Here is a 22097-nt window from a genome sequence, read left to right as displayed (position 1 = left end):
TGGATCCAGCCAATGGAAGATTTCAGCAGGATATCAGAGCATGGAAGGACAGAAGGATTTATCTTTCTTTTCCACCCTATCCCCACTGGGAGCTTAGGTGCTAGCAGTGGCTACAACTATAGGATCTTACCCTCCTGGGCCAAAGGTCAGCATCGACTGCTTTCCTCTCCTGAACAACATAGCTCCTGTTGGTAGCCCTCTTATACAGCCACAACTATGGCTCTTGCCTGGTTTTAGTAACTGCTCCCTTACCTTTGTCCCTTCAGACCTAGAGTTAGTAACAGGATCCCACTGTTGCTGGTTACTACTGTTTATTTAATGCTAACTGTGTGCCAGACATGGTGCTAAGTGCCTGAATATATTATCTCATTTAGTCTTCACAATCCAATAAATTAGATGGCTTTAGTCCTGTTGTAGAGATGATAAAAGTAAGTTTTGGAGAGGATGAAGAGTGACAGTGATGGAGCTGGAAATCAAATCAAACATAGGTGTGCTTATGCTAGAGTCCAAGCACTCAAATGCTATCATATCAATTGTTATCCCCTCTTAAAGAGTCAAAGTTCCACATGGCTTTGCTTCTGTGGTGCCCCGGTCACGCTGGCAACAGGTCGGTGTGGTGTTCGCTCACATACAAAGCCTGGGGAAGGTTAGATCCCTTCTCCACAGATGTGATGGTCAGCCAGGGCTAAGGGCAGTGACCTTCCTCATTGACCTTCCTCAAGGCCAGAGCCTGGTGAAGTCCATGCTATTCTCCCAAGCCATTTAATAACAAAGAACAGAATGCCAACAGTTCCTCAAGTACTCTCTCAATGAAGCTGGGAGAGAGGCTTGACTTACTCAAGATAGAAATTACTAGTGGGGTGAGAAGAAATGAATATCTCTCAGAGCAGAAGGGGAGAAAGATAGCTCTGTCAAAAAAAAAAAAATTGATTTGGTAACTCTGGTCAAGTCTGCTCTTTTTCGTTTCCTGTCTTAATCTTTTTGCCACTTTAATGGTGGCAGCTCAACAGATGGAGTAGGCTGAGGCTCTAACAAATTAAATAAACTATGTGCTGAGATTCAAACGGGAAAAAAAGTCCACGCTCAACATAAACCTATTCTATAAGTAGAAAAGCCCTTACAAATGTTTATAACTGTGGATTATGTTTAAGTTACAACCACTCACGAGACACTTTCTCTTCTAGAAACAGACCCTACAAGTGGTGGTTGACATCCTATGTGAAGAACTGTGAGATGGCTCATTAAGCTCTATGGAGGTTTTAGCTCTGCGAGGAAGCATGGATTGCTCAGGCTCCTTGTGGGTAACTGACAAACCTCACTGAGGACTTTAAGTGAGATTTCCATTATGCTTCTTCTGCCTCCCCTCAAAATCTGAGTCGCTGGATTTTGAATTTGCCTCTTTAACCTGCCCCTCCCAAGCGCCAGGCGGGAAAGAAAACACCAGGCCTCCTCGGTCAGGCAAGCGGGCCCTTTAAGGAAGACGAGAGCTGCGCTGATAGGCTGAGGCTCGGAATCCCTGCCATGGCCAGCCAATCCCAAAGCTCTGCGGGGCGAGACCCGGTCCATGCGGCGGTCTCGGACTCCGGCCTGGAGGCCTCTGCTTTGATCAGTGTCCCCGCACTTCCACTGCCCACTGACCAGTGAGTGAGCGCCGGCCGTGCGTGACAGGCCGGCCGCAGGCTGCTGGGGAGGGCGGGTCCGCGGGGCTGCGTCTGCGTCTGCCGGCGCCGAGCTCGGGGCCCCGGGCTTGCCGGGCCGCGCTGGGTGCCCTCTCCTCGTGAGTGCCCTTGGCTCTCCCGCTCCTAGTATCGCCAACCTCGTTTCGGAGGAACCGGTTCTAGTGCTAAAGACTCCAGACCTCTCCCATACCGTTGCAATTAAGTTGGGGGAAGTAGGCAGAGCGTTATCAACGGAAATCAGCATACCACTGCAGGAAATCCGAAGTTACTGTGACTGGGTCCAGGATGAGCGGGTGGAGTTATAAATTACAGAAAACCTACCTGAAGCTGTGAGTTCTCGGCTGGAATTTGCAGGGGAAATGGGCTAGTTGGAATGGAACCCAAAGACTTATTGAAAATGACTGTAATCATGCAACCAGTCAGAAATGTAGGTAGTTAATGTGTCATTCGATCAGGAATTGAGTCAGCGCAGAAACTTGGATGGCAGAGATTATAGGTCATGGAATTATCCTTTTTTTTCTTTTTAAAGTGAAATCAAATCCTGGTTCCTAGATGCAACCTGAGAAGGGCTGCCTGGAAGTTGCAGTCCCAACACTTCTTCCTCAGAAATACCCATGCCTGTTGTAATCTGTAGCACAGCTGAGGCAGGGTTGGAGCATTAAAGAGTCCTTTCTAAGGTCTCAGGAGTAACTCAAGGAAAAATGAAGGCAGAAAGGACCCAAATCAGCATTCTTAGCCCTCTGACACACACTGGTGTCAAAGTTGTAAGTAGCAAGGCGTTTGTCACCAATGACAAAGTGTTAGCATTTTTGAAAGACTCACCTTATACAATTTGGTGAATTCAAAGTTACTCCTATTGCAAGGCCACTCTTGTTTATTATATTTTGTGAGTGGGAGAGTGAAAGCTGAGAGTATTTTGGACACCCTAAGGAACCTCCCAGACTTTGGAAAATGGCTTTCTTAGGGTGGGAAAAGAAGGAGAAGAAGGTTGAAAATACTGAATTCCAGGGCACAGTTCACAAGGTGTGGTGCACTCATTTTCAGGAGTGGTCTCCTTTGGGAACCAAGGGAAAGCTCTTCTTCCTGCTTGGCTTCTACCTTTAACCCGTGGGAATATCCCCTGATACATCGAAACTACAATCCAGACCCAAGAGAGCAAGGCCAAGAAAAAGGTAAGCCTAAGTCCTAACTTTCCAGATAGTTTCTCTTCCCTGGATGACTGACATGAGGATTGTCACTCCACTTCAGGGGAGAGTCCACCCCCTTATAAATAGGAGCACTCTAAGGGACATAACTCTGACCTACAGGGTGTGTGTGTGTGTGTGTGTGTGTGTGTGTGTGTGTGTGTGTAAATGGGATTAGAGGACAGCTGTTTTCTTTATAAATGTTTGCTGCATATGTAAAAATTCAATGATCCACTCCTACACGCAAAAGAAAAATAAGGAATGGCAACTGCCTGAGCTACACTTTCTCTTGTATCACTCATGCTTTCTGCACATTTGTGGGAAAGAGACACCTTGGTGACTGCCAAAATGGATAATATATTGCTTCTGCCTTCAGGCAAGTTCTGCTCTGCTGTTGGAGACAATGGACTTGGGGCTGTCAAATCTGGAGACAGCAGAGAACTTCTGCTAGATCTGCCCACCCTTACTGGGTGACTGCCTCTGGTCACTCACAGGATGGAGCAGGGCAGCAGCGGAGGGGTGGGGTGGGTAGGGAAATCTCATGACCTCCCAGGCCTGTTCAGGACTCTGCCTCTCCTCCTCTGGCTCAGCCTCCTGTGCCTAGCATTGAAACTGACTCTGGCTCAGAGACCCCTATAAATCCAGGGTGCATCTCTGGCCAAAATACAGGGAAGCCACTGAAGTCTGGCTTGTAGTATACACTCACTTGGAGCCCCATTAGCAGGGATAACCCATTGCATCTGGCATGAAGTATCCTCCCTCTCCCACCATCTTCTCACCAGTTAGCTAGAACCCAAGATTTTCTGCTGAGGCTATGGAAAACAGGAACTCTGTCTGGGCTTCCCACAGAATATTGTGAATTCTGGGTAGAAAGCGTTAGGAATGGCCACTCTGATCGGATGTTCACAAAGTGCTCAACAGCCTACCAAAGAGAATCAGCAGCATCGTTGAAGAGGGTAGAGTAGTCGTAACTTCCCTGAGTTCTGCAGTCTTCTGAAGGTAGAATCAACAACTAACTGAGGTCTTCTGTACCTACCCAATTAACTTAAGAACAAAAATTGGAGTTCTGGACCATCTAGAATTGCCAGCCCACTTAAGAACTTCTTAAGTAAGATAAATAAGATAGACGTTACCATGTATTCATTTAAAATTTGTGTTTCCCAGAACATTTTTAAGTATCATTAGGTTTTCCCCCTTTTGAGAACTTCAGTAGTAGCTTAAGAAGAAAAAAGTGAGGCTAGAGGAGGATGGCCATGGGATGTTAGCAGTGGGTGGATGGAAGGAGCAAGTGGGTAGGAGAGGGGTAGGGATTATAGGAAGAGTATTGATATAGTAACCTTGAGATACCTAAAACGTCCTAAACTACAAATGCAAGGAGCACAGAGAAATCGGTCTTCAAGGTGTAAAATGCATCTTCTAAATCTCTCCTCCTCAGAAGCAAAGGTTCTGTCATCCAGCTGTACAGAAGGTAAGAGGGTGGATGGTATTCACCCTGCCCCTCCTAAAAATGAGAGGTTTTTTTGTTTGTTTGTTTGTTTTTAAGTGCTCAGTTCTTCAAGATATACAGTGGGAAGAAAAATCAGGAAACATGAAGCTCTAGAGCAGGAAAAGATTTTGGAAATCATCCAGTTCAATCAGCTGTTCTTATGTAAGTAAATGATGGCCAGACTGGTTAAGTTTGTCCAAGATCAGACAGCTAGTTAGGAGCAAAGACTAGTGTCCATACTGTGTTCCCAGGTCAGAAAATTTTCTTTTTTTTACTTTGTCTTAAGCTCATGGTAGCCTGAAAACAGAGCATATGAGGATGCATGTAGAATATATTGTTTTAAACTTTGCTTTTTTACATTTTAGGTCAAGATGGGGTTTATATTTTCAAAATCTATGAATGAGAACATGAAAAGCCAGCAGGAGTTCATGCTTATGAGTGCCCGACTTCAGGTACATTTTTATTTTTTTAATTTTTTAAAAAAATTTTATTTATTTTTGGCAGCGTTCGGCCTTCATTGCTGTACGTGGGCTTTCTCTAGTTGCAGAGAGCGGGGGCTGGTCTTCATTGCAGAGCACGGGCTCTAGGAGCATGGGCTTCAGTAGTTGTGGCTCGCGGGCTCTAGAGCACAGGCTCAGTAGTTGTGGCACATGGGTTTAGTTGCTCCGCGGCATGTGGGATATTCCCGGACCAGGGCTTGAACCCAAGTTCCCTGCATTGGAAGGCGGTTTCTTAACCACTGTGTCACCAGGGAAGTCCTTCAGATACATTTTTAGATAATTAAGCTTTTATGTTTTTACAGTGGTTAAAGTTTCTGTCACATGTGCTCCAGCACTATGTTCTCCTTAACCTCCCAAAAGGTAAAATGCCCTCAGTGCTCTACCCTCAAAGCCAAGATGAAGTGGACTACTAATTATCTGGTGAATGGGCTTGTTTAAATCTCTAATCTAGATATCTAATGTAAAAATTTCCATACTGCAGGAAGAGATAACTGCTTAGAGTGTATGGTAGAATAATGCCCCTCCCCCACCCTGCCAAAAAGACATCTGCATCCTAATCCTTGTGAATATGTTACCTTACATGGCAAAAGGGAATTTATAATGTGATTAAGCTGAGGAGTTTGAATTGGGGGAGACCCTGGATTATCCTGGTTTATCTGGATGGGCCCAGTGTAATCATAAGGGTCCTTATAAGGGAAAGAGGGAGGCAAGAGGGTCAGAGTCAGAGAGAGAGAGAGATTTGAAGATGCTATGCTGATGACTTTGAAGATGGAGTAAAAGGGCCATGAGCCAAAAGATTCAGGCAACCTCTAGAAACTGGAAAAGGGAAGGATACAGAGTCTCCCCTAGAGCCTCCAGAGGGAATGCAGTCCCTCTAGCCCATTCTGGACTTCTGTCCTCCAGAACTGTAAGGTAATCAATTTGTGTTGTTTTAAGCCACTAAGTTTGATAACTTGCTATAGCAGCAATAGAAATTTTAATACAGTGTGAACATTTGACATTGGATTTATACACTGGCTGGATAAAAAGATCAAAGCAAAGTAGAAGATTGTCTAAATGCCTAATATAGGTTATCAAAAGGTATTTTAAAATGTTGTACATCAATCAAGTATTAAAAGTTTGACTGAAATTATTTTCCTAAGACATCTAACAAAGATCTCTAGGCCTCTGTGGTTCATTATGGCCCTGGGAGTAGACGGTCCTATTGTGAGACATATAGTGAGTGGTTAAAAGTGAGGACCAAATCCAGGCAGCCTGGGTTTGAACCCTAGTTCCACCTCCTGACTAACTGTGTGGCTTGTGCTTCAGTCTCCTAACCTGTAAACTGGAGGTTATAGTATCCCCCTCAGAGGGTTGCTATGAGGAGTAAAGATGACGGTATATAGAGAGTGTGTAGAACAACGCCTCAGGTCTTTCGAACAATGTCTCTCACTCTATAAGCATTAGTTGTTGCTGTTATTATTGCTATTAAAGAGTGATAAGACTGTCTTGTGCAGGATAAAGATCTCTTTGGGGGGAATGGAACTGTTGAAAGAATAGGCAATTGAATTGTTTAACAGAACAAAGTGACCTAGAGGAGACCAAACATTAGGTTTATGAACCAGCAAAGTATGTCACATACTCAGAGAGTCCTTGTCCAAGACCTCTGGAAACTACAGGGCTTTTACTTTTATGTCAGAAGTCAGGGTCTGTGAAGGGTTTAGGATTTTACCCTACTTGCAAGCTAAGAGATTAGCTTATTACTATCCCATGGATGCTGGCAGAACACAGGAGACACCTACATCAGACAGAGGACTTTATTACTCACAGCACAGCAAGAGCATAAGCATGAGGTTCGTGTCAATTCCCCATGCCTCTCAAGTCTCACAGAGGTGACAAAGATGGGTTCACATGAGTGCTGTGCACTCAGTGGGTTGTGGCACCCTGGAACTTGGGGAATCTGCTGCTTTTCTAGTTAATGAGGAGCTGGTGGAGTTGAGGTGGGGAGAACTTTAACTCCTTCCTCAAGGTTGTTCCCTGCAAACACAACCTCAAGAAATGGCCTGAATAAACAGCAGTCTGGGCCTTGCATTCTTGGCTTACCCAGAATGTGGGGGGTACCTTCAGGGACCATGGCAGATTGCCCCCTCAGTGCAACTGACCAGAGCTTTGAGAACAGCCTTGACTTCTGCCCACTGATCCCAGCGACCATCATAGCTGGTGCTGAGGGTCAAACTGGCCGGAACACTGTCAGCACCATTAGTTTTCAGCTGAGCTGAACCAAAGGTGAACCAGGCCCAGGCATTTAGGACAGTCTCTGTGAATCCAAGGGCCTTTTGAGCCAGTAGCTTCGCTTCAGGTGGCAGAGTCGGGGATAAAGTTTTCACCAAAGGGTAGCTACTACTCCTTTATGCAAAACTGAGATGACACCAGGGCCAGGCTAGGCACATTCTCAAATACATTATTTTCATTTGACCAGCAAATGGGTGCTTTCCTTGTAGTTGTCATCTCCTAGTTGACCCACCCAAAAATGGGGATGTCAGGCCTGAGAGTCACAAATTCTCCAGGGGTTAGGTGTTCATTTTTAACAGGAGCTCAGTAATAGGCCAATAACTGCCTCCCCATTTTGAAAGGGGTCTGTTATGGGTTTGTGTCCCATCCCCCCCCTCCAAATTCATATGTTAAAGTCCAAACCCCCACTACCTCAGAATGTGACCTTATTTGGAGATAGAGTCTCTACAGAGGTAATCAAGTTAAAATGAGGTCATTAAGATGGGCCCTAATCCAATACGACTTGTGTCCTTATAAAATTTGGACACAGAGACATGCATACAGGGAGAATGCGATGTGAATATGAAGACACCATCTACAAGCCAGGAAGACAGTCCTGAAACAGAGCCTTCCTTCACAGCCCTCACAAGCAACCAACCCTGCTGACACCCTAACTTTGGACTTCCAGCCTCCAAAACTGAGACAATATATTTCTGTTGCTTAAGCCACCCAGTTTGTGGTACTTTGTTATGGCAGCCCCAGAAAACTAATACAGGATGTATCTGGTGCCTGTGTCCAGCGTGTGGCGCTGCTGTACTGGGCAATGGCCTCTGGAGATGGCTGTGGTTTTCTCTTTTTCGCCCTGGGATTCTATATTGTTTCTATTGGACCACTTGGAAGGGGTCAGAGAATCCCTGAATGGGAGAATGTCCTCTCATCACTATGAATGTTTACAATAAAAGCAAGTAACACAAAATACATTATATATTTATATTCAGAGGACACAACTGCAGTACGTTGAATCAGCTGAATGTTCTTTAACTTCCCTTTCTCACTGCAAACTGCTCAAACCCTATCAGTTGAATTTTGCTCTATGGGAACACAGATCAAAGATATTAACATAGGTACTTCAGGGGTTATCATGATAGTTTCAGGAGATTAGGCTGTTTCCCAGCTGGGGGAGATAGAGAATACAAATGTGTATTTGCCCTTTGGTTTCTCATCCCAGAATTGGTATTACTGGCTCCCCTGGCCTCTGGAGAGCACTGGGGCTCAGGGGCATCATTCTTTTAGCCAACACTGGTGCCACTGCTCTGCCCTGTAACCTCAGCACTTTGGGCCACCCTGGCACTTAGCACATCCTCCCTGCATGGGACCAAGTAAACATGGGCACCCACATCCAACAAAGCTATAAACATTGAGTTCCTCCTCTCCCCTCCCTGAAATTCCCTGGCACACTCAGCCTTCTTCCCTAAAGCAGCTCAAGTTGGAGGAGTGGAGGAGGGAAAGAGCAGCTCGGTGCCAGTCAGCAAGGGTTTGAATTTACTCTGTTTCAAAGGGCCTCCCGTCGCTGGACTCAACAAACAAATTTCTAACGTATTTAGTCTATGCAAAGTTCTATATATTCATTGCTAACACCATTATTTCAGCTTTGGGGAACTCTTGACCCATCAGCCATAGCCACATTGCATGCCTTTTGGCTGGGGTGTGGGGCTTGCTGCCCCACTGATGTCATGAAAACATCCTTTCCTTCTCCCACTCCAGAGGAGAACATGCCACAACCAAAGCACCATCTGGGAGTCTTGTTTGGACCCTGCCTTTTGTTTCTCAGCCTCATTTAACACATAAGATAGTGAGAGATCTTCACTCTGCCCTCCTACTTTCACCACCACCTATGCAAAAGCATTTACTTCCAGATCTCAGGGAGCCTTCTGATATCCTCTAACCTGACCAACAAGGGCCCTCTTCCAGAACGCCATCTCTATCAGCATCTTATCCTTGTCACCCAAACTGGCAGGCCGCATGAAGGGTCTGGGATTTTACCCTACTTGCAAATTAACAAGTTAGCCTGTTACTGTTTCACAGATGCTAGCAGAAGATTTTGTTACTCACAACACAACAAGGAGCATAAGCATGGTGTTGCTGCCAGTTTTCTACGCACTCCAAGTCCCGTGGAGGTGATGGAGGTGGGCCTAGTTGTATGCTTCGGTGGATGCCTGGGTTTGTGACATAGGTGAGGAACAGTGAGCTTATAGAATCTATCACTTTTGTCATGAATGGTGAGCAAGGCTGCTCTTTGACTGGGAAGAGATGTTACTTCATCCCTTAAAGTTGCTTACTGCAAACACAACCCTGACAACTGGCCTGGGCAAAGAGTAGTCAGGGCCTGCATCCTTGGCCTACTCAGCAAGAATGCTTAGGTCCCATGGCAGATTGATTCTTGCAACACATGTGTTGGTTAAGATGATTAGTTTTTCCTTGTTGACCAGGATATACTTTATTATTTATCTTTTAATTTCAAGGAAGGGTGACAAAAAGAATATAGATCAATACAGTTGAAGCAGCCTTCCAACCCTAAAGCTGCTTGAGATCTCATCCTAACTGGGGCAGCCAAGGGAGAAACATACTCACCTGTAGCAGTTTTGGAAGATTGGGTTGGTCCTTGAATGTTCCTCATTTAAAGAAACTAAACATCTAGCCTCATTTTAAGGCTTAGAGCTATTCTTTTTTTTTTTTATATAAGAAATATCATGAAATATTTTATATATACAAGAGAATATATTTATAAATTATGAAGCATAATAAAATGAACACCAATGAACCCATCACTAAATTGAAGAATTATATTATCACAATACCCCTGAAGCTACATATGGGTTCCTCCCTATATGCTGAATGAACCCAAACAGCTAAAGCTGGGCTGGAATGTCCCAGAGTTCCTAGAACTAAGCATGACTCTGAAAATGGAAGGAATGGGCCACTGGGGTGGGAGATGGCATGTCAATTCTTCAAAGGGGAGGTTTAAAAAACCCCAGTTGAAACACCAGGCCTACTAATATCTTTAGCCTGTGATGGCATGTCTTTTGGCTCTTTTCCTATTTGATGGCACTTCAATTAAAAAGGGTAAATAGAATAAATAAAGCAAAACATTTATTAAAAAGAAGCTTAATAACTATAATCCTTTTCCCAGTGGGTTTTTTTAAGTTCTACTTTTTTTTTTTGGTAAAAAAAGATAAATCATAACTTGATAATTCCATATTACTGGTGCTTATCTTTCAGAAGAAAGGACCAGAATTAGAGATTCAGCTACATCTTATACCAGTGGCCAGGTTCCCGCCTCTGGCTGTATGTTCGATTCAGAGGGGCTTTTGAATGTACAGGTCCCACCCCAGACCAATCAGATCTCTTCATGGCCGGACATGTAGTTGCTTTAAGCTCTCCAGGGGAGTATAATGCACAGCCTGGGTTGAGAACCTTTGCCCTTTCCTTTTGCTACATAATTGTAATTGGTGATTGGCAGTGATTTAATATAGCATACATTGGAGATAAACCCAAATAAGTTTTCAATTTAAGTAAGTTAATCATGAAATTAAATCAATCACTGGAGTCTGGTTAATAAAAATTTATAAAAGGCTTCAAATCAAAATGGTTTCTTTTTTATTAACAAGTTGATTCCAGATGAGCTAGAGGGGATTCATTCTACTCAGTATAATAATGTTTTCAGATCATCAGCAAAAGTCAGTTTCTCACTGCTCTGTCTAGCCTCTGTTACTGAGGATGGTGGCTGGATGGCTGTATTCATTAAGCCAAATATCAATCAGGTAAAAATGAATACTTCCTTAAAAATGCCACTAGATGGCACACCTAAACCAATTTCATATGACCTAAGTGGCCAGAAAAGCATTTTGATGTTATAAAATAGGATAGAAACTGGAAGTATAAAGCAGAAAAAATGAGGGAAGATTCCATGGGTTTTTGCTGTGCTGTAGTGCTTTGTAGGCAAAGCAGTCATGGTCCATGTATAAGATTAGTAGGGCAGTTTATTCATTGTTCACTATGAGCAGGCAACAAACTAATGACTTAAAAAAATACATGAGGGACTTCCCTGGTGGTGCAGTGGTTGAGAATCAGCCTGCCAATTCAGGGGACACGGGTTCAAGCCCTGGTCTGGGAAGATCCCACATGCCGTGGAGCAACTAAGCTCATGCGCCACAACTACTGAGCCTGTGTTCTGGAGTCCACAAGCCACAACTACTGAGCCTACATGCCACAACTGCTGAGGCCCGCAGGCCTGGAGCTGGTGCTCTGCAACAAGAGAAGCCACCACAATGAGAGGCCCGCACACCACAACGAAAAGCGCCCCCGCTCGCCGCAATTAGAGAAAGAGCCAGCCTTTGACCTGTAAGTCTATGTAGTGTTTGGTGTTAAGAAAATGAGGTATAGTTATAAACCAAAAATACAGTTATTTAATATATATGAAATAATGTGCTACATGCTAAGCAGGATTCAGACGTGTATAAGGTGCAGGCTCTATATTCAAGAAACTTCTCATCTTATTTGGTGGGAAGAAGGTGAGGTATGCTGCAAATAACCAGATGTTTGTGGTATGAATGTGGCAGGTAGAATAATGATCCCCTAAAGATGTCCACACCCTAATCCCTGAAACCTGTGAATATATTACCTTATATGGCAAACATACTTTGCAGATGTGACTGAGGGAACAGGCCTTGAGATGAGAAAATTATCCTTGATTATCAATGCGGACCCAATCTAAACACACTAATTCTTAAAGTAGAGAGTTAAAGACAAAAGATCAGAGAGATGTGATGTTGCTGGCTTTGAAGATGGAGGAAGGCACCCCCAACCAAGGAATGCAGGTGGCCTCTAGAAGCTGGAAAATGCTAGGAAACAGATTCTCCCCTAGACTCTCCAGAAAGGAACACAGCCCTGCAGACATCTTGATTTTAGCCCATTCAGACCTGTGCTGGACTTCCAATGTCCAGAAGTACAAGATAATAATCTGTGTTGTTTTAAGCCACTAAGATGGTAGTAATTTGTCTATACAGCTGTATATGTTAGGGTTGTTTTTACAACATAAAATATAGTGTAGACTCAATAAATGCTTTTTCAAATATTTAAAAAGTAAAACAGCAAATAATAGCAAATAACTTATGAGAACTTGAAATTGCTTAAACCCCTATAACTCCCAACATCTATAATTCTTGTGCCCTCCCATCTGTTTTTTGGAGGTGAAAGCTGTACCAACATCTTAGAATAAAAAGGGCTTGATGTTCTGAGGAAAGCAAGAAAGTACAGTGTTTGCTTTGTATAGAGTCTTGTGGCGACAAGGAACCCAAAATGTAGAGTAGGTAGTGAAGAGGAGAGGAAAGCAGCCAACTCCATCTATAGCAAAAGATGACGAAGTGGGAGTTGGCTCAAGAACTAGAAATGTCAGGAGACTTAACTAGGAAGTGCCTTGGAAAAAAAGGCAGCATGATCAACACAAGTTCACCTACAGTGGGAGCTACAAGGGAGGCTACAACAGCTTAATTCTTGTGCCTGGATTCACAATTGTCTTCAACTTACCCCTCTGAAACTCATTTCTGCCCATGTCCCCATCCTGGTTACCTGTTCTTAGCTTCCCTCTTCTGAGATTCTTGTTTTTTTAATTGTGGTAAAATACACATAATATAAAATTCACGTTTTTAAAGTGTGCAATTCAGTGACATTTAGTACATTTACAGTGTTGTGCAACTATCACCACTATTTAATTCCATAGCACTTCCATCACCCCAAAAGGAAACCCCATACCCATTAAGCAATCACTCCTCATTCCCCCTCCTCTCAGACCCTGGCAAACACTAATCTGCTTTCTGTCTGTATGGATTTGCCTGTTCTAGACATTTCATACAAATGGAATCATACAATATGTGGTCTTTTGTGTCTGGCTTATTTCAATTAGCATAATCTTTCCAAAGTCCATCTGTGTTGTAGAATGAATCAGTATTTCATTCCCATTCATAGGTAAATAACATTCCATTGTATTAATATACAACATTTTCTTTATCCATTCATCGGTTTAAGGACATAAAGATTGTTTCCACTTTGGGCTATTGGGAATAGTGCTATGGGAATTCTTGTACAGGTTTTTGTTTGAACACTTGCTTTTCAATTCTTTTTGAGTATATATACCTAGGAGTAGAATTGCTAGATCATATGATAATTTTATGTTTAATTTATTCAGGAACCACTAAATGTTTCCCACAGTGGCTTTACCATTTTACATTCCTACAACAATGTATGAGGGTTACCATTTCTCCAACATTCTCACCAATACATGTTATTTTCATTTTTTGTTTGTTTGTTTTTAAATTCTAGCCATTCTAAGTGGGTTTACAGTGGTATCTTATTGTAGTTTTGATTTGAATTTCCATAATGACTAATAATAACATTAAACATTTTTCATGTGCTTTTTGGCCATTTGCATATCTTCTTTGGAGAAATATCTCTTCTAGTCCTTTGCTCATTTCTAAATTGGGTTGTTTGTCTTTTCCTTGTTGAGTTGTAAGAGTTCCTTATATATTTTGGATACTAGATCCTTATCAGATATAAGATTTGCAAATATTTTCTCCCATTCTGTGAGTTGTCTTTTTACTCTCTTGACAGTGTCCTTTGATGCATGCGAGTTTTTAATCTCTATGAAGTCCAATTTATTTTTTCTTTTGTTGCTTGTGCTTTTGGTATCATATCTGAGAAAGTGTTGCCAAATTCAAGATCATTAAGATTGTACCTACGTTTTATTCTAAGAGTTTTATGGTTTCAGCTTTTATATTTAAGTTTTTGATCCACTTTGAGTTCATTTTTGTATATGAAGTGAAGTAAGGGTCCATTTTCATTTTTTTGAATGTGAATACCCAGTTATTTCAGTATGATGTTCATTCTTTATGAACATGAAGTTAGACATTGCACAGTAAAGATTAGGAATCACATAGTAAGTCTGTTACTGACGCAGATGAAGAAGCTGTTCACCTGGGTCCAGGCCCTCTGAAATGAGCATCTTGACTTGTTAGTGGTCTTCAAGTGCCTGAACTTCAAGATGGTAGTAACCTGCTAGTGTCTTTCTTTACCAAAGTTGGAACGAATGGAAATAAGTTAATTTAACTATATTATGAAGGATTGGGTCTAAATGCAAAGAATATACTTAATGAATTTCCTGACTTTTAAAGAGACTTCTAAAAATGTTAAGTAAGTCTCTTTAAGTGTGGGACAAGATACTAATATGTCTGGAATCACTTAGAGGAGTTAATAAAAACACTAAGATTTCCTGTATATTGTCTATGTTGAGAAATGGTAGGAAAAGAAAGTAAAATAATTAATAAAAGTCATTGGTAATAGGTCAAACCCCCAAGTTGATCCTTTGCTGCCTAGCCCTTCCATGCTGACAGGTTGGTCCAGGACCCTTCCCACACTCAGTTCTCCAAGGGGGACATTGGTTTTAAGTTTGTTCACAAACTTATATGAGATCAATAAATCCAGTTATAGATGATCAGAAAGCTTTTCCTTTTAGTTTCCTCCCTCAGCTACAATCCTATTTTCATAAATCTAATCAGAGTCAATTTTAATTTATTTTTAGTTCTTCATTGCTTGAGCAAGCAGGGGATGGAGGGTTACTTTACTTATTCATTAACTTTGAGCATTTACTGAATGCCTAGTATATAAGAGTTTTGGGCCCAAAACTATTAATTAAAAAATGATCCTATGGTTTTAATAATTATCTTCACTTTCCTCTATAAATCTTCATAATATGTACATAATGTGTACACACATACACACTCACTCCATCTTATTTTGAAAAGAATGTAAAGTAGGCTTGCTGTTAAAATCTTTAGACTTCTCATATGTGTCTTGTTTCTACTTCCTTTTCTTCCTTAAGATAACTGACAATATAGGGCAGCAGGGGGAGAAGGATTTTAGAGAAAAAATAGCCCCATAAACATCCTTAATACATAATTAATAAAAGGGAACAAGCTTAAGTGTCATTATTCTTGAATAAATTTACTAAAATGCAGAATAATAGTGAATACAGATTTTAAGAAATGTTTTAGTGTGAAATAATTTTATATTTGCAGAAAAGTTGCTAAACTAGTAGAGAGTTCACATATACCCTTTGTTTAGCTTTCTTTAATATTAACAATTTACAAAATTATAGTAATGATCAAAACCAGGAAATTAACATCAGTACAATACTGTTAACTAAATTACTGATCTTTCTGAAATTTCACCAGTTTTTCTCCTAATATTCCTTTTTTGTTCCAGGGATCCAAGATCTCACATTGCATTAAACTGTTGTTTCTTCTTAGTCTCCTTTGGTCTGTGACAGTTCCTCATTCTTTCCTTGGCTTTCATGATAAGTACTTTTGATAAGTACTGGTTATTTAGTATAATTTCTCTCACTTTGGGTTTTTCCAATGTTTTCTCATGACTAGATTGAGGTTGTCCATTTTTTACATATTATTCTTAAACCACAGGATGCTGTTATGTCTCTCTCATTACATCATACCAGAGGATACTGTTGGTATGACTTATTACTAGTGATGTTAACCTTGGTCACTTGGTTAAGGTGGTGTCCACCAGGTTTCTCTACTGTAAAGTTATTATTTTTCTTATTGATAAATATCTTAGAGGAGATATGTTGAGACTGTTAATATCTTGCTTCTCCTTAAACTTTTGCCCACTGATTTTAGCATCCATTGGTGGGATCTTATATGGAACAATTATTACTGTGGTAATTTTTGCCTAATGGTAATTTTTGTATTTCCTTCATTCCATTTATATTTGTTCATTGGAATAGCTGTCCCTTCTCCATGTATTTATTTATTCAGTTATTTATATCAATATGGACACATGGACCTATTATCCTGTGGGTTATAATTTAGTACCATCATTATTTATTTTATGGCCTAAGTTGTTTTGGCTATTGGGAATTCCTTCCAGTTGGTGCCCCATGTCCCTTTGACGTATCCCATCCTTTTTTGCTCATTTTCTGTATCATAAGTTAGTTCATATATATTGCCCAGGCCTGGAATTAATCACTCATTCAAGGAGTCCTAGTTTTTTAATTAGAGAATGGTATTTAGAAATGAAGATCTGGGTTGTAAGGGTGTTTATTGCTATGGCCACTGTTCCTAGATCCTTTCAGCAAAGACATGTACTTATATACTAACCCATGTATATACACAGACTTACACATTGAAGTATTTCATACTATAAACCATGAGTTCATACTGATACCTCTAATTCCAATGCATTATTATGTTTCATTCTGGCCTTTCCTTTTTCTTTATTTTTAAGTTCTTTATCAGACAGTGAAAAACCTGGCTCTCATTTTCTACAATATATTCACTTCTGTTACAGGATTGCCAATATATACTAACCAGCATACATTATTTGTATGTTCTTTTCCCTTTTACACTATCAACTCAAAATACTGTTTTCCTATAAATTAGGGTATTTCTTCCTGGGCTACTTCAGGGTGGTAATTTCATTTGCAATACAGTTATACTTTGTAAACTCTCCACATCCTGGTTGAGTTTAGTTACAGGGTAGGGGAGTATATGAAACAAAACTATGTTCTAATCATTAAAGCTATACAAAAAGAGACACTCCAAGAAGCATCCCTCCCTCCTCATCCTTGCTAACCTATTCCTATTCTTCTCTTTATATATCCTTTCCCATGCTGTCTCTGTGTCTGATCTCTCTAGTCTTCGGTTTATCCTTCCTGCATATCTTTTGTACCATAAACAGATACACGTTTATTTTCTTATGTCCCCTTCTTTCTTACATGAAGGGTAGTGTACCATTGTACCCTTTTGTACCTTGCTTTTTTCATTTAACCGTATATCTTGGAAATCATTCCAATCAGTTCATAGAGCTCTTCCTCATTTTTTAACAGTTACATAATGCTCCATTGTGTGAATATATCATTTATTCAAATGATATATGGGCACTGTATTAGTTTCCTATTGCTATGACAAATTATCACAACACAAAATAATTATCTTACAGTTCTGGAAGCCAGAAGTTTGAAACGGGTCTCACTGGAAGAAAGTCAAGCTGTCAGCAGGGCTGCATTCCTTCTGGAGGGTCTAGGGGAGAATCCCTCTCCTTGCCTTTTCCAGTTTCTAGAGGCTGTCCGAATTTCTTGGCTCATGTCTCCTTCCTCACTCTTTAAGCCAGAAGTGTAGCATCTTCATCTCTCTCTAACTCTGACTCTTTTGCCTCTGTCTTTCACTTATGAGGGCCCTTGCGATTACATTGGGCCCACCTGGATGATCCAGGCTAATCTCCGCATCTCAAATTCCTTAACTAATCATATCTGCATAGTCCCTTTTGCCATGTAATGTAATATATTCATGGGTTCTGGGGATTAGGACATGGACTTCTCTTGGGGGGAGGCATTATTCTGCCTACCACAGGTACTTAGATTATTTCCAATATTTTGCTGTTACAAATAGTCCTTCAATGAATAACCTTGTGTTTTTACATTTTTGTGCTGTTGGAGGTATACCTTCAGGGTAGAATTCTAGAAGTGGGATTGCTAGGTCAAAGGCACGTGCCTTGTAGTTTTGTTAGGTATTGCCACATTTCCCTTCAGAAAGGTTGTACCAATTTGAGAGTGCCTGTTTTCCCAGTTTCCCCAGCAGAATATGTACTTGCTTTTTAATTTTTGCCAATCTGATAGGCAAGAAATGGTACCTCAGTCTTGCTTTAATTTGCATTTCTTTAATTATGAGTAAACTTGAACATTTTCTCACATGTTTGAGGGCCATTTATATACCTTGTTTTTGTGAATTGTCTGTTTACTGGGTTTTTGTCCCTTGTCTCAACTTTTAAGAGTTCTTTATACGTTGGAGGTATTGATCTCTTGCCTGTGGAATATATTGCAAATATTTTCTCGCAGGTTATCATTTGTTTTTGACTTTATGATGGGGTTTTTTTTGCCATGAAAAAATTTAAAAATTTTTATGTATTCAAATGAACAATCCTTTATTGCCTCTGCATTTTGAGTCTTTATTTTGAAAGCCTTTTCCTGTACTAAAGTTAAAGAGGCAGTCACCCATGTTTCCCTACGGTACTTGTATAGCTTCATTTTTTTTTCCTTTGCATTTAGATCCCTCATCCATGTGGAGTTTGTTCCATACATGGTGTGAGATATGATTTTAATTTTATCTTTTCCCAAATGGCTACCTAGTGGTACCTGCAACATTTATTAAAAACTCCATCTTTACCCTTAGTGATTTGAGATGTCACCTTTAATAACCTTCTATATGTACTTAGATCTGTCTCTGGACATGCTATTCCACTGGCCTACTTGTCTATTCGTGTACCAGTACCACAGTATTGTAATTAAAGGTGCCTTATAATATGTTTTGATGCCTGGTTAAGCTAGTATGCCCTTGTAGTTTAACTTTTCAATGTTATTATATGCTTGCTTTTTCATAGAAACTTTAGTATCAACTTGTCCAACTCTTTAAAACAGTTTGTCAATTTTTAAAATTGGGATTGCATGCTTTTATAAATTTATTTAGGAAGAACTGTTAAGTAATCCTATCCAAGAACAAGGAATGTTTTTCCATTTGTTTGAGTCTATTTTTATGTCTTCCAGGAGTTTATAAATGAATTACAGACTAAACCAAAGTGTTTTTGGTTAAAAAAGGGAAAAATTTAAGTTAAAATTTAAAATTTCCTGTAAATGATCATACAATATTCTTGCAGTTGGATTCCTTACCTGTTTGGCAAGGGACTATGTTACCAGTGCACATGAGGGAGGGGCATTCTTATTCTGAAATGTATGAGACTGAAGACTAGAAAGAGAGAGAATGGCAGAACCTCCAGGCAGGTTGGGATGGCACAATGGGAAATCTAGAAAGAAAAACTGGACCCCAGACTGTTGCCTGCTGGATGTAAGGCCAGGCTATGGCTGCTAAGGACTGTGGATTTAATCTTCTTGCAATGAGATGTTCACAGGCATTGGAGACAGAAACATCTAGGGCCATCCCTGGCTCCATCACTTATTAGTTGTCTAACCTTGGATAAATGACGTAGGCTCTCTGAGCCTCAGCTTCATCACTAAAATGGGGAGAAGCATACCCAAGTACTACTAACTTGTATGGCAAAGGAGATGCTCAATAAATGTTCCCTTATTTCCAATTTTTCTACTTTCCTTTCTCTTATTTACTCATAGTCTCTACTTCATTCTTTCTTCCATCTCTAATTTCATTCTCCATTTTTTATTCTTTATCATTTTTTATCTTTCCCCATCTCTTCAATTCTGTGTTCAGGCATATGCTTTTCTAGTTCCCTTTCTCCTCTGTCTTGCAGGATGTTTAGCACTTTAAAAAATCAATTCTGGTGGGGCTTTCCTGGTGGCGCAGTGGTTGAGAATCTGCCTGCCAATGCAGGGGACACGGGTTTGAGCCCTGGTTTGGGAAGATCCCACATGCCACAGAGCAACTGGGCCCGTGAGCCACAATTACTGAGCCTGCGCGTCTGGAGCCTGTGCTCCACAACAAGAGAGGCCGTGATGGTGAGGGGCCCGCGCACCGCGATGAAGAGTGGTCCCCACTTGCCACAACTAGAGAAAGCCCTTGCACAGAAACGAAGACCCAATACAGTCATAAATAAATAAATAAATAAAAAGAACGTGAATTTCTTTAAAAAAAAAAAAAATCAATTCTGGTAATGAGAAAAGGGGACCAATTAGCCTTTTAGCCCCTCATACTCTCATAGGCATTCCTGATCCCACTGAGTATGCTCAGCCTTGAGACACTAAGAGACCTTAGCAAGTGTCCCCTCCAGAGCCATGGCAGAACCTAAGTCATTCCAAAAGATCCCTGTGACCTGGTCCAGAGGACATGGATGTATTCCTGTGTGCCCACCTTGGTACAAAAAGGAATCACTTCTTGTTCATTCCTTTTGCACATACGATATTTCAGGGTTTTTATGCTTTTTTCCCCCAGGAAATTTCAGAACAAAAAAGAATCCCAGTTTAAAGTGAGTTCACTAAATACCAATTTAGTTGTGATGTACGTGAAATATTGCAAAGGAAGCAGCACAGATTTAGGTAGGTACTGAGTAGACATTGTCCTGAAGAACCAGAGTAATTGGGGAGAAACTAGCTTCTCTCTTAAGAACCATTTATTTAAATTTGACTGACTATAATAGCAATTTAAAGTATAATTGCTTCTATTATAATCATTGAATAAAAGTATTTCTTATATCTAATTTTTCTTGTCAAGAGATCTGATATCTATTCTAATACTTAGCATTTACTTTACAACAAATATTGATTTATATATGACCATATTATTTATAAAAAAATTAAAAAGTGATTTACAATTTGTTGCCCATCTTTAATACTTTCTAAGACTTTTGGATCTGATCTAAACCAGAACTCTGAAAACATTCTTTCACACAGAATCAAATCATTATTTCTTATAAATCAGGTCACCACTTTGTTGGTTATTCTCTGTTCCAACACCCCTTTCCCTGCCCCCACCTAGATCCATTCTCTGCCCTTGTCTACCCTGCATCCTGGGGGTCTGACCCTTGGCCTTGCATCTCCCAGACTCCCTTCCCCTCTGGCTTCTGGTTGGACTATTCATTGGGAGGCACCAGCAGGAGCCTGGAGGGTGGGAAGGCAGTGAGTTCTGGAGGTGGTTCTAAAACATAATTTTTACAGCCCTTCCTACACTTAAACTTCTTATTGCTTAAGTTATTTTTCATGTCTTTGATGAACATCTGTTAATTTTCATGTTTGAACTTATAGTAATGTCTATTGTACAGACTGGATAATAGAACACTAAACTTTTGTACTTGAAAATGACAGCCTTAAAAGCTCATATCACACACACACACACACACACATACACACACACAAAGAGGTACAGTCAACTCCAGCAGCAGCAAATCTTCCTTCCTTTCGAAAATAAAGTTTTTAAATCAAAACATTACTTTAAAACTCTAATCCAATTTTATGATCTCTCTAACTTGGTTTCTGGGGTTTTTAAGGATAAACTCTCCCAATACCCAACTTCTACATTTGTCCAGAAACTTAGGCATTTGCAAAGCAATGCCTCAGAATGTTTCTAGAAAAATATGCTAGAATTACATTAACTTTGCTGCCTAGCATTGTAATTGACATGTTGTCATTTCTGTTTGCTTCTTATTAATGTTTATGTAAAGAATAGAACTCCAAAGAGACTATTCTGATACTGCTTTATTAATTCAATGCTTATTGAACACTGACCACATGCCAGGCCGTGTGCTAGTCAACGAGGATATAAAGATGAAAAGACAAAGTTGAGTAATTGTATTATGTTCTGAAATGGTTAATATTATTTCACAGAGTGCTTTTCTTGGAAGAAGAAATGGTTGGGTCATTTTCAGTAAAGAAAAATTTTGTGTTCTCTTTGAATCTATTTGGTAAATTAATGATAGTTTTAGGTTTGGGGTTAGGTTCACCTTGGGTATATTTACTGATGAAAAATTAGAAATGTGTAGGCTATTAAATTTTAGATTTATTACATTAATGGCAATATATAATTTAGACTTTGAAATTTTGTTATGTATGAGCACATTCACTTGATCATTGTACATGGCTCGGACACTGAATTATATAGTATGAAATATTTATTTTCAGTTATGCACCCAAAAAGAAAAATATTATTTTGAAGCCATGTTTGTTTTGAGGAAAAATTGAACATGAAGACTTCAAAGCTTAAAAAAATTATATTAGAATAGGTGATTATCAGTGTTTTTCCTCTCTTGAAAAATCTTTCTGTGATTATATGTATCTTTATAATATACACAAACAAATAAACAGGGAGAGCTGCAGTTGTAGACCCTGTACCTTAGCATTAGCAACTGCCAGTCTACCCACAGGCTTCTGGTAAAAGGTTTTTTGCACATATCATAATAAAAATCAATTCCACCATAA

General features: G+C 40.3%; 2 protein-coding genes across 12 annotated transcripts in view; one reads left to right on the top strand and one right to left on the bottom strand.

Annotated features, from left to right (window-relative positions):
- Nucleotides 1–2052, bottom strand: part of CD274 (CD274 molecule) — a 42484-nt gene extending 40432 nt beyond the window's left edge. For 3 of the 4 annotated variants that reach the window (XR_014266092.1, XR_014266093.1, XR_014266094.1), the window contains exon 1: nt 2001–2052. The gene's annotated coding sequence lies outside the window, so the exon portion shown is untranslated. The remainder of the gene's footprint in view (nt 1–2000) is intronic. The other variant, XR_014266095.1, reaches the window with a different exon arrangement.
- PLGRKT (plasminogen receptor with a C-terminal lysine) overlaps nt 1198–22097 on the top strand; it is a 48714-nt gene continuing 27814 nt past the window's right edge. For 2 of the 8 annotated variants that reach the window (XM_082471136.1, XM_082471137.1), the window contains exons 1-4: nt 1198–1640; nt 2724–2851; nt 4407–4511; nt 4715–4801. In XM_082471136.1, coding sequence (XP_082327262.1) covers nt 1522–1640; nt 2724–2851; nt 4407–4511; nt 4715–4752 — 390 coding nt within the window. In that variant the 5' untranslated portion in view covers nt 1198–1521 and the 3' untranslated portion in view covers nt 4753–4801. Of the gene's footprint in view, nt 1641–1697; nt 2107–2723; nt 2852–4406; nt 4512–4714; nt 4802–9184; nt 18264–22097 lie in introns of those variants that run through there. The other 6 variants (XM_082471130.1, XM_082471134.1, XM_082471135.1 and 3 more) reach the window with 5 other exon arrangements.

This window comes from Balaenoptera physalus (assembly GCF_965194825.1).
Source record: "Balaenoptera physalus genome assembly, chromosome: 7".
NCBI classification, from domain to species: domain Eukaryota; kingdom Metazoa; phylum Chordata; class Mammalia; order Artiodactyla; family Balaenopteridae; genus Balaenoptera; species Balaenoptera physalus.
The sequence above is the reverse complement of the archived record's forward strand: the minus strand, read 5'-3'. Positions and strand labels throughout refer to the sequence as shown.